Source organism: Lates calcarifer, unplaced genomic scaffold, assembly GCF_001640805.2.
Source record: "Lates calcarifer isolate ASB-BC8 unplaced genomic scaffold, TLL_Latcal_v3 _unitig_5795_quiver_1570, whole genome shotgun sequence".
NCBI classification, from domain to species: Eukaryota; Metazoa; Chordata; class Actinopteri; family Centropomidae; genus Lates; species Lates calcarifer.
This window is the reverse complement of record NW_026117731.1, coordinates 4,010-15,159: the sequence shown is the minus strand read 5'-3', so window position 1 is coordinate 15,159 and position 11,150 is coordinate 4,010. Positions and strand designations below refer to the sequence as shown.

The 11,150-nt window shown below is 41.5% G+C and overlaps 1 protein-coding gene across 1 annotated transcript; it reads right to left on the bottom strand.

Moving 5' to 3' along the window:
- Positions 1-717: 717 nt before the first annotated feature.
- LOC108877093 (cysteine-rich protein 2) lies at positions 718-9,380 on the bottom strand (the record flags this gene model as incomplete). The annotated part of the gene is given in 7 exon segments (XM_018667020.2): positions 718-2,237; positions 2,494-2,551; positions 3,100-3,194; positions 3,345-3,413; positions 4,272-4,397; positions 4,966-5,023; positions 9,286-9,380. Coding segments are annotated over 7 exon segments (569 nt in total), but the record flags the coding sequence as incomplete, so codon positions are not given.
- Between the last annotated feature and the right edge of the window lie 1,770 nt (positions 9,381-11,150).

Genomic DNA, 11,150 nt, shown 5'->3' with positions numbered 1-11,150 from the left:
AATATTGCAATTCTGTGTAGTCCTCTGGAAATTAACTTTAAGTTGGCATTTATAAGCATATATGAACAGATTTATGTTGTTCCTTAAGTGTTTTTCTTAAAAACTCATAAATAAGTCAGTATTTATCACTGAATCATGTTAATTTCCCTTGATAATCAAAACCAAATTATATTTTTGTCTCTGGAAAATGTCATTTGTAAGTATCAATAAATTACAGGACCTGCAGAATGAAGCGTTACCAAGAAAAGCAGTAGCTAATGTGGGACTATTACATGGGATTACATACATGTATTTCTCTCACTGAATCTGTCAACTATAACAAATAAATTCAGCTATGAAGCAGCAGTTTATCCCTGAGTAAATGACTGAAGAACGCATATATATATATAGTGTTTTTTCCATCAACATCACAAACCAGGCTGTGTTACAGTTCTGGCAGTTAGGACTGACCTGAGATGAATGAGTTTACTTAACCCAGTGATTCATTCAGGGGAAGCTCAATGAGCAAGCTCGCTCTGCTTTCGTAATGACGTTTACATTCACAGCTTCATAGATTTGTACAAGGGGAGTGACACAATCATTTCCCCTGCTGTAACTGCTTTAAACAAACTTGTAGTGTATGTACATATAGATCAGACAGAGAGTGAATGCAGGATCACTGCTTATAGAAAGAGATGTATGCAGTGAGAGCAAATAAACAGACAACAAACCACAAACTCACACCACATGTGATGTTTGTTTATTGCAATTCATCATCAGAAAGAGGAGTTCATAATCTGTCAAAACGATTATCATAGTAACACAGATGAAGAGTTTCTGAAATATTTTATTCGAGGGATTGAAAAGATGAATGCATCAGGGCTGAAGTGCAGCGTTTCAGGTCCACAAACCGTGAGCCCTGCAGTGTCTAACAAAGCCCTACCATGTAGAACAGGTAATGGACAAACGCGGTAACAGTCGTACAATAATACTAGAATGCACATTCTTACAGAATGACTTGTCTGCAGTGTCTCGTCTCTGTTTCTACAAGCTCTAAGCTACTGTTTCTGCTAATGGCAAAAAATATATATATAATACTTCAAATAGCGCATCATCATCTCTTGGAAAATAATAGCAGGGTTATTTATTTTGAAAATAACAATGAAAATCTTGATCGTAGAGAATTATACAGCTTACATCGCCTCATTTTACCTCCTTCATAATCAGTCCCATAAAGGGTAGTAGTAGTAGTACAACAGCTAATGAAATTTAAAGGACATGATTTCAGTAATAAATACATGTTTCTCGCCCTAGCAAATCACAGCCCGACCTTCCCAAAACTTCACCCACGTGCCTCGTTTTAAAAATAGTGTTATATAAAACAACTGGGACAAAATACTCGTGTTATTTATTAGCACGACATATTTTATATAATCCAGATTCTGCTGCAAAACTGGTTATTAATATACGCTCAAAAGTACAAAGTCTTACTACAGTCTCATGGATGTGTTGAAAATCATGTAACAGTCGCCTCTGAAATCCACTTGCCCACCTTTATACAATATGCTTGGACAAAATCTCACTTTTTTCACATAAGGAATGTTGTCAGGCAGCCAAACTGTAAATATGGCATTTGTAAAATACAGATTTATTTATTATTCTTTTTTATTGGCAACGTGTTCCTCCTGAGCACCATCTGTGCGTGCAGGAGCCTCCGAGGTGGAATTCCTCTGGCTGCCAGCACAGTCCACCTCTCCACACCTGAGATTCACTTTCCATCACTCTAACATACATCATGTCATGTCAGTACATCCTCACACTATTCTCTTGGTGCAAAATTGAAATATAAGACCATAATGTTTTGCTGTAGTGACATTTAAAGTGTTGACATACATTTATAAACGTGTAAACATGATTTAAATTATTTCATGAATAGTGAGTCAGTCGTGTGGGAATGCTGGATGTGGTTGTGCTGAGGGATCTCCTAGAGCAAATATATATATCATACGTCTAGGCAGCATTTGTAACCATTGAATCACCTGATCCGGGGGCAGCTGGGAGCTGGGGTGTGGGTGGGGGTGAACGCACAGGTGGGGAAGAGAGGGAGGAACAAAAAGGCAACAAATAATACTGTGGTTGATGGTCAGTGTTGTGTAGAGAAGAGGGATGAGGCTGAGAAGGGGACAAGGTTCAAGGCTGGGTCACTGCACTGGGCTCCTTGTCATAGATGTAGCTGCCCACACCACCAGTGTTCACGCCTGGAAAAACCACAGGGACAGCAGTGGGTTTAAGAGACTGAGAGGGCAAGAGAAGGTGCAACATGAGCAGGAAAGGCAGAGAAACACGTCCTGTAACGGCTTAAGAAGCTGCAGACAATGTTATGATGAAATGAACTGTTGAGTAACACTTATGTTGTGCAACGTGTGCGGCTCGGATCAAGTGCTCGGACATAACGACATTCTGTTTCAAGTGTAGCTGACAATTGATGGGTTGACAGCGCCCCCTAGCGGTTACCTTTGGGCCCGAAGAGAACAGCGTAGCAGGGTTTGTGGCAGTAGGGCTGGCCGTCATGCTGGAATGAAAGAAGGAAACATTAACACAATAACAAGCTGTATTTTCCTGTCCCAAAAATACAGTTATTACAGTGACTACATGATGGTCAATGAAATAATCGATAACTCTGTAAAAGGGTTAGAGATTAAAGTTTAAAGGTAAAGTTTGCAGACTGTATATCATATTTTTTTAATGAAATTAATTCAGCGCTGATTTCCCCATTCGGACCCAGTTTTTTTATTATCCCCTTGTTTGGGGGTCTTCTTTTTTTTCATGACTTGATTTTAAGAGAACTTAAACATATGTTCTCATTAACTATGACCTCAATGCTAAAACATATGATCATTATATCATCATTTAAAAACAGACTTAATGCAGTGCTTAGATTGTACAGGTGTACCTAATAAAGTGGCCACTGAGTCAGCGATTCTTTTGTCTTTTTTTAATCTTTCCATTCATTCCTTCTGTTTTTTTCTCCTGCACATTTTTCTCCTTTCTTTTTTTCAGTATTTCCAACTTTTCACCTCTCTGTCTTTTTTCCCTCCTCATATATTCGTCTTTTCTCACCTCTGCGTGGCTGCCAGCAGACAGAGTCTTGCTGCACCTCTCACAGCGCAGACAGGGTCGATGCCAGTCCTTGCCCAGTGATGTCACCTTCTCAGCTATTGTGACAAACGCACACACACACACACACACACATGTACATACACACACCCGTGAGACACCATGGCAACCACTTTGCAGATTCACACCTATTACTGCAACCTTTTTCCTCACCACCCCCCGTTTCCTGGAAGTGTCGAAGTACTTACCAAAATACACCTTCTTGTTGCAGCGGGGACAAAGGTTGGCCTCTCCAGAAAAAGTGGTGATGCTGCCAGCTGCCAACACATTACAAACACAGACACACACATTACAATAGTGGAAAAGCTGGAGAAAAGAAAGCACCTACATAAATGACCACTAATCTTTCCAGTTAGGTGTGAAATCTAGTGTACTAGTAATGTAGAAGAATAAAAAATAAAATTGAGCCAGGTACTAAACAGTTTTTATATGTTTCAAGAGGGAATTACTGAGTAAAAAAACACTCATGTTGCCAATTTTGATATTCTGGTTGCCAAGTTAAAACACTTGTCTCACTCTGTCTTACAGGAGCCAATCATGGCAGCCAATGGATGTTTGATTACATGCAGTGCTGCGCTGGAAGCTGCAGGTGGCGCCAAAGGGCCAAGACTTTGTAATGTACATACACTAAAATACACTTACACTTATGTTGTTGTATTTACACTAAATTACTTAAAACATTTATTAATGTCTCTACTATCCTTTTGAATAACATCATCTTGTAAGAGAGAGAGAATTTAGCTCCAGAGAGGTAAAAATTACATATGTGTATAGCCTCTGATTTAAACAACCAAATAGGTGAAAAAAAACTGAAAACTACACAGCAAGAACAATATTAAATTGATTTTGTTGCTGCTGACAGGGTGTGTGTCATGGGTAAAATCCCTATCTGACACGTCTAAAAAAAAAAAATCCCCCCCCAGTCCTGAGAGACTCTGTGCATCGGTGTTCTTATCATTGAGTCAGCAGCAGCTTTCCTTCTGACCCTACAGCTTCTTGAAATCACCCAAATCTTTAAGGGGAAAAAACATTGAGCAGCTTTTTCACATCAATGCTTGCTGATAGAGCCGCAATGTACATACAGTGTGAATACATGCAGACTTTTCCTCATTTACCTTTCGATGCTGCCTTCGGTGCGTACACTCGCTTCTCCTCAGGTTTAGGGGCTGAATCCACACTAGTCGGGTTGTTGTTAGCTGGAGTGTCATATACATATGAGCCTGCTCCACCAATGTTCACACCTAAAATAAGATGAAAGACAGGATTCAGGAAAAAAATAAAAAAATAATCAGTTTTGAACTGTCCAAATCTGCACCTCCTACTTGTTAACTGAATAAACTGCTGAATACATTAATAAATATTGAAATAAATACAAAATATTATATATCAAGTTAATATATCAAATCAATTAATATGCAGGCACAAATAAAATAAATGAAGAAATGTAGAAAATTGTCTTTAAATAAATCTGCTTAATTAACATTCATTTTATAATTTATTTATTTATATATTAATCTCAGCTTTAATTTATGTTCGTTCTTTTTTATTTAATACAATATTTGTTTCTCTATGTATTTATTTCAGCATTTGTTTATGTGAGGAGGACGTAAACTGTGAGTTTCATCTATTTAATCTTAACCTGCTTTTATCAGAGTTGGTTGATTAGGATGGGAGCACTGTAACTTTCATGTTGTTAAGGATGAATAAACTGAACATTTATCTACTGATGCACAAGTCATTTTTAGTCCTTAACCTGACACGTGACAGATGTGAGGTAGTAGTTGTTGAATAAAATGACATGTACTTCACCTTTCGGCCCAAAGAGGGCAGCATAGCACGGTTTGTGACAGTAGGGCCTTCCATCGTGCTGCGAGAGACAGAAAAAACATCATGACGTACAGATAAAACACTCAAAAGATCTGGAAGGATTAAAAAAAACCCTGATGACGCAGATGAGGAAACTGAAGCCTGACATCCATGAGAAGTCATATTTTTCGTCATATATTTTGGTTTTGACCTTTCTTTTGTGGAAAGAAGAGGAGATGGAGAAAATGTGTCCAAAAAGGGAAACAAGTGTTATTTTTTCCAGCTCACGGCTGCTTAATGATGATGTCACTGTCACAGGTTGTTTCAACACATAATAGCGACAGCGGCTGTATCCAAGAAGCAGGTCTGTGTTGATTCATCGCCACACTTCAGTGCTACCTACATGACCACCTGCCACTTGGAAGAGGAAAAAGATGGCCTGCTTGGTAGTGCATGCTGGGAATGTGGCAGTCATTGCAGGTGGAGCATGTGACCAGCTTGGGTAAGGGATCAGGGCTGAGGGCCAGGGTGGCCACTGGTCCAGAGCCCGATGCCCATACATGAGAAGAACCAAGCAAATGCAATAGGCAAGACGCCAGGCCCCGGGGTGGTGAGGAGAGTTGGAAAAGGGACACTTCTTCTTTGGCCACATGAGCTCCCTTTTTACTCAGAGGACTGGTGCAGCGATAAAAAGGATTGTTCGCTCACCTTTAATAATGCATTAACCGTGACAGGATCAGCTACTGTTAAAGCAGCCACATACTCCTTTCACACATCCTGTTTGACATTTATGAGATCCGTGAAGGTTTGGCTGCACATGCCAAGCTGTGACTAAGCACTGATGACTTTCTCAGGACAGGACAACACAGGGGCCTCATTGTACTGACTGAACTGAGTGGTCTGTTAACATCCTGCTGTACAGTATCTCTGTGGCTCTGGCTGTGAAACATCAAGAGGCAGAGAGACCCTAAAAATGGATTATCCATCGCTGCCGCACAGCCCACTCTCTTCCCAGCAGTTAACTTCCTACATCCTGATACTGAAATGCGCCGTCTCCATCTCCTTCCTCATCCTCTGTGCCTCATTGGCTACAGCCTCTACTCACTGCTTTTGCTTGAATTCAAGACCAGACTGAAATTGGATTAACTTTGAATTAACTGTCTGTTTTTGTTCTGCTTTTCACTTCCTACTTCCTATTTACAGACTAAGGGCAAAGTCACTTCATGTCTTAGCTGTTAGTTATTTTAGGACTAGGTTCGGATTTTCAGAGATGTCACCATTTAGCGTGTCTGTGGTGCTGTAAATGTTTTAGGATTTCCTTTTGACAAAGCAGGATTTACTTGCGCCTCATAAAACTGAATAATACAGTTTGAAAACACTTCAGATAAAGCATAAATCTCACCTTTCAGGTGCTATGTCTTTAGGTGCGTTCGACTTTATGAGGGGCTTCACAGCGCTGACTTGACGTGATGCATGCTGGGTTTAAAACAATGCATGCCAGTTAGAAATTTTGTCTGACTTTCACTGGCGCTGAGCAAAGTCACTACGCCTGCAGTTTTCTGCTCAGTTTTCTGCAGTTGCTTTTCTCTGGCTGCACTGACTGTGAACCAACTCCGCGATGACAGCACTTTGTCCTGTTTGGCTCAAAACTTCACTGATGTGTAGTACGTTTTTATTCTAAGCACTTCAGATCAGTTATCTCCTGTGGTTGTCTCTTCCAAAGTTGATCTGATTAGTTTGATCTCCTCTTTCTGACAGCTCACATTTTACATCTGTGCACCAACGCTATTGTTTGAAATTCCAGATAGGATGTTTCATACTTTTATTTTTCTTCATACTTTTCTGGCCTACGGGAGCATGAAGGCCGGGGAGGGAGATGGTTGGTTCAGCTAACTGGCTAGCAGAACCTATAATAGTTGAGCAGGAGAAGCTCTGACGCACTGCTATTAATGTTAGAAAAGTTTAGAACAACACTCTGGTTGAGTAAACAATGTGTGTATAGGTTTATAAAACAGTGGAGATGAATTTGGCCCAGTTGTCTTGGCCCTGGCTCTTTTTATTCTGCCTTTACTTACAGATTTATGGCAACATGCCATAGCTGTTGGTTATTTTAGGAATAGATTAGGCTTTAATTATGGTACCACAGATGTTCTAGTTTTGACTCAGAGAAGAAGGTATGTATTTTTTTTTATCCAAGTTGTGCTAATTAGGTGCTAAGGGCTAATAAAGCCATGATCATTTAAGACCATCAGTGGAGACTTGTCACCTTGTCTTTTCCAGCCTGGCTCTCTGCCACCAGCCTCAGGAGGCTGCTGCCCTCCTTTAGCCCTCAGACGACAGGCCACACTGGGCTTCACCCCCCCCGCCCCCTCAAGCAGCCATTGCTGCTCTGAGGTTCATAACCTCCTGCATACCAGGCCTGAGATGACATCAAACAGCCTCCCAGACAGCCGCACAGCTGCTTTACATGCCTTTTTATTTATTTATTTTTAATATGCACCATCTCTCAGCCTCACTCTGTTTCCATGACGATGATCGAGCACTGAGTTTTTCCTACTAAAGTCAGGCTTGTGGCACGGTGCTGCAGCCCAGGGCGGGATTTGGATGCTGTCCATGGAGAGAGCGTGCATGGGGTGGGGGTGGTGGTGTTGAGAGAGCACGGGCTTCAGAGAGATTGTGTGACTACATTACTGTAATCATGCAGAGATTAAACAGCAGGAGCAGCATCCTTTGGGGTCTGCAGGGAAATTGCTTTTGTGTACAAAGAGGCTGAGATCACATCCTTCTCGCACAGAGAAAAGAGGCGGGAGACTCAGAAAAGTGTTTGAGCGATGTACAGAGAGAGAGAAAGAGAGAGGGTGAGAATTGAATCATTGGCTGGGTCACGGAAGGCAAAAAAAAAGGGGCATGATAAGAAAATCCCCAGGGTGGCAGTGCCAGATAGTGAGCAGTGGTTCGTTCTGGGGTCACAGTCGGGGGAATCTAAGTTGAGACATGATACTGCAGTTTGATTATGTAACAGACAGAGGGAAAAAGGATCTGAAAACAACTCATCCTGTAGCGCTAAGGGGGTTAAATTTCCCACAGGGACAAACCATATTGACAGATGCAACCAGGCAGGAAAAAGGACATGCACTCAGCAATTTCCTGTGCAGAATGCGCACAGTCTGTGAAAAGAAATAACCCGCTGAAAAATGCTTACATTTGAAAACTGTAATACTGTGTTTCCTCCCTGACATGTAATTACGGATATGGATTTTTAATAAGAACTTACACACTATCATTATATATTAAACTATCATTTTCTAAAGGTTAAAACACTGGAACTGGAGCTTTGTTAATGTTTTTTTTCTCAAGGCTCTGAGAAGCCACAACAACATCTGTTGAACTGTTTCACTGATGATTCAATGTAGATAAAGTCTGTCAATAAGTCAATACATAACCAGGCAGAACTGGCCTCCCCTTTGTTAGATTTCACAGCAATAGTCAATGAGCTAAGGCACAGACTTTGTTGACCTTTGACCCTGTGTGACTGACATTACAGTACTGAGAAAAAAAACTACTACTACTACCTCAAATAAAGCTCAAATAAAACAGGAAAGGTCAATTCAGAAGAGCATAACAGAAGTCATTTGGTGGCCATTTTTTAGCACTACTGAGTGCATGTATTGTTAGCATGAATGGCCACAATGGCAAGTGAACTTCTCCCTCAGGCAATGTTAGTGACGTCTTATTAGTTATGTCAGATGTAAAGTCTCCATACACACAGCTATACTGGCTAGAAAGAGTCATATCACTGCATTAGTTGCAGAGTTAAAAGCCACATTTTGTGGTTTTTCCCTTTTATTTCACCCTTTAATTACACTGAATGCCTTCAGTGAAAAAGCCTGTGTTTAAAGCTTTAATGGTTTTTATTTCACACACTCTTCTTTCTTGTTATAGTCTGGTGCCTACGTTATGCACAATGCAACTTGACTGCCGGCAGCTCCTTTGGAGTTTTGGTGTGTTACTCTGGTAGCGGCTAACGTAGCCTTGAGTCTCTAGCCTTAAGCAGAAATTAGTGGACTACAGATTTTTTCTGGATTCAACTTTTTTCACAGAAGTGCAGAAGTACTATGCAACTCCTGTAAACTAACTTTGATGTGTCCTTAAATCATCAATTGACACTTAACAGAACGAACAGGCATTGATTAGCTGAAAACATGGAGGATTTCTTGATGATGAAAAGATGGTTTGTTGCAGAACTAGAGATTAGCGTCACCTGTGTGTAATTTCAGTGTTGAAAGGATACTATTGTACTGTTAATAGTGGTGTGGTACTGACCTCAGCGTGGCCTCCAGCATTAAGGAGCTTGTTGCAGCGGTCGCACTTGAGACACAATTTGTGCCAGTCTTTCCCCAGTGATGACACCTTTTCAGCTGTAGATGAAAGACAAAAGAGAGACAGAAGAATAGGGGTTGAGTGCAAACATTCACATAAAGCGGCATTTATATACATTACTCGGAACAGCAGCTTTTGTTCTCTCTATCACTTGTGCTGGGCTTTGTATGTGTTATAATGTGCCGTTCTATCAGTAATCGCAGAGTGGGATGACGTCCCCTCATTGCTTCACTCTCTGCAATAATGATTAGCTTGTGCACTGTATCTCTGGGCTGCTGTGCCCCGATTGAAATCCTGTCATTGTGCCAGCTGAGTGATTGTTTTCTAGAGGGGGGAGGGGGTGGGGATACTGGGAATGCCTGTGTACCACACAGGATGCTGTCATGATGTCATTGCGGGATAGACAGACAGTGGCGTGAGTCCCAGGCCAGCTGGAGCAGCGGGGGGTGTCCACATCTAACCCAGACCCTTTGTGTTACCCCTCCAAACATACACACACCCATCCCCCAGTTTACAGTACACCCCCCCTTCCTCTGCAGACAGCCCCTCGACCCCATTTCCGTCCCCTTTTTTCTCTCCAGTCTCACAAACCGACCGCCCCTCCAGACAAGCAAAAGGGCCCTAATTATACCCTTTCCAATAATAAATCTCTGCTGCTTTCACACAATGGGCCCTAAGGAGTCATGCCGGCAGCAGAGGAAACACCTTCTCTTATCAAGGCAGGGCACAAATAGCCGGATACTGGAGTTGGTTTCCTACATACCCTCAGTCAAAAACACACAAATATATGCACACACGTACAACATGTATGCAGACATACAGATGATTGCTTCCCCCTGTTCTTCCTCGGTTTCCCACATGTACCATAACGTTAAAGTCATGTCAAATTCCTGCGTCAGCGTCATGTCAGGAGGCAAATTAAATCAGACATCAAGAGACATCAAGGTTCTCTGTTTCTGAACTATTTTGTCCAAAAACACAAGAAAAAATAAGAAAAACAAAACTGGAAGACGAACTTTAAACATTGACACAAATGGCCGACAACAAGACCATGGAGAGGACTGAGTGCAGGGTGAAGGGTGGACAGTTGGGGGCCTCACATCAAGACTTGATAGCGGAGGAATGCTGACTTGGCCAGAAGACACTGCTGGAAATGTAAAATCACTCTTAAAGATAATGTTATTCAGAGTAAAAAGCCCTTAATAAATCATTCTGTAGCTCAATAATCTGCTCTTGAATCACAGGATGGCCGCAAAAACCTCCAGACACCACTGGAGTTAAAAGGAAATGCTTACTCTCTACTGAAACGACAGGGACATGTGAACATGACAATAAACCTAAACCTGACTGTGACTTGGGTACTGGGTACTGCCAAAATGTGGATGACCTACAATCAATACTGAGCCTGAACGCATCCTGCGTAGATGCAGACGGAGGACTGGGAGCTACTGATGCTGCTGTTCATGCTATGACTCCTGTGGACTCAACAGACCCTTCAAACCCTTTCGGTGCTTCAACTTCAACTGACACTGACACAACTGCAAATCTCATTCACCATGCATTTTCTGCTATGAGTGTAGTTAAATTTTCTTGTGTAAAATTAGCCTTTAATTAGAGAGTAGTCACAAACCTTAAACACCTCCAGATGATGTTTAAATCAGTGTGAATGGAACCAGCAGAGGCTTAACCTGTCACCTGCTGAGTGTGAGTGTGATTTATTTCCTCCTAAATCTGAGGATAACCATATACCTCCTGACACCTCTAGTGTTAAAAATAGGCTGCATTAATGGACTACAGGAGCCCTGCCA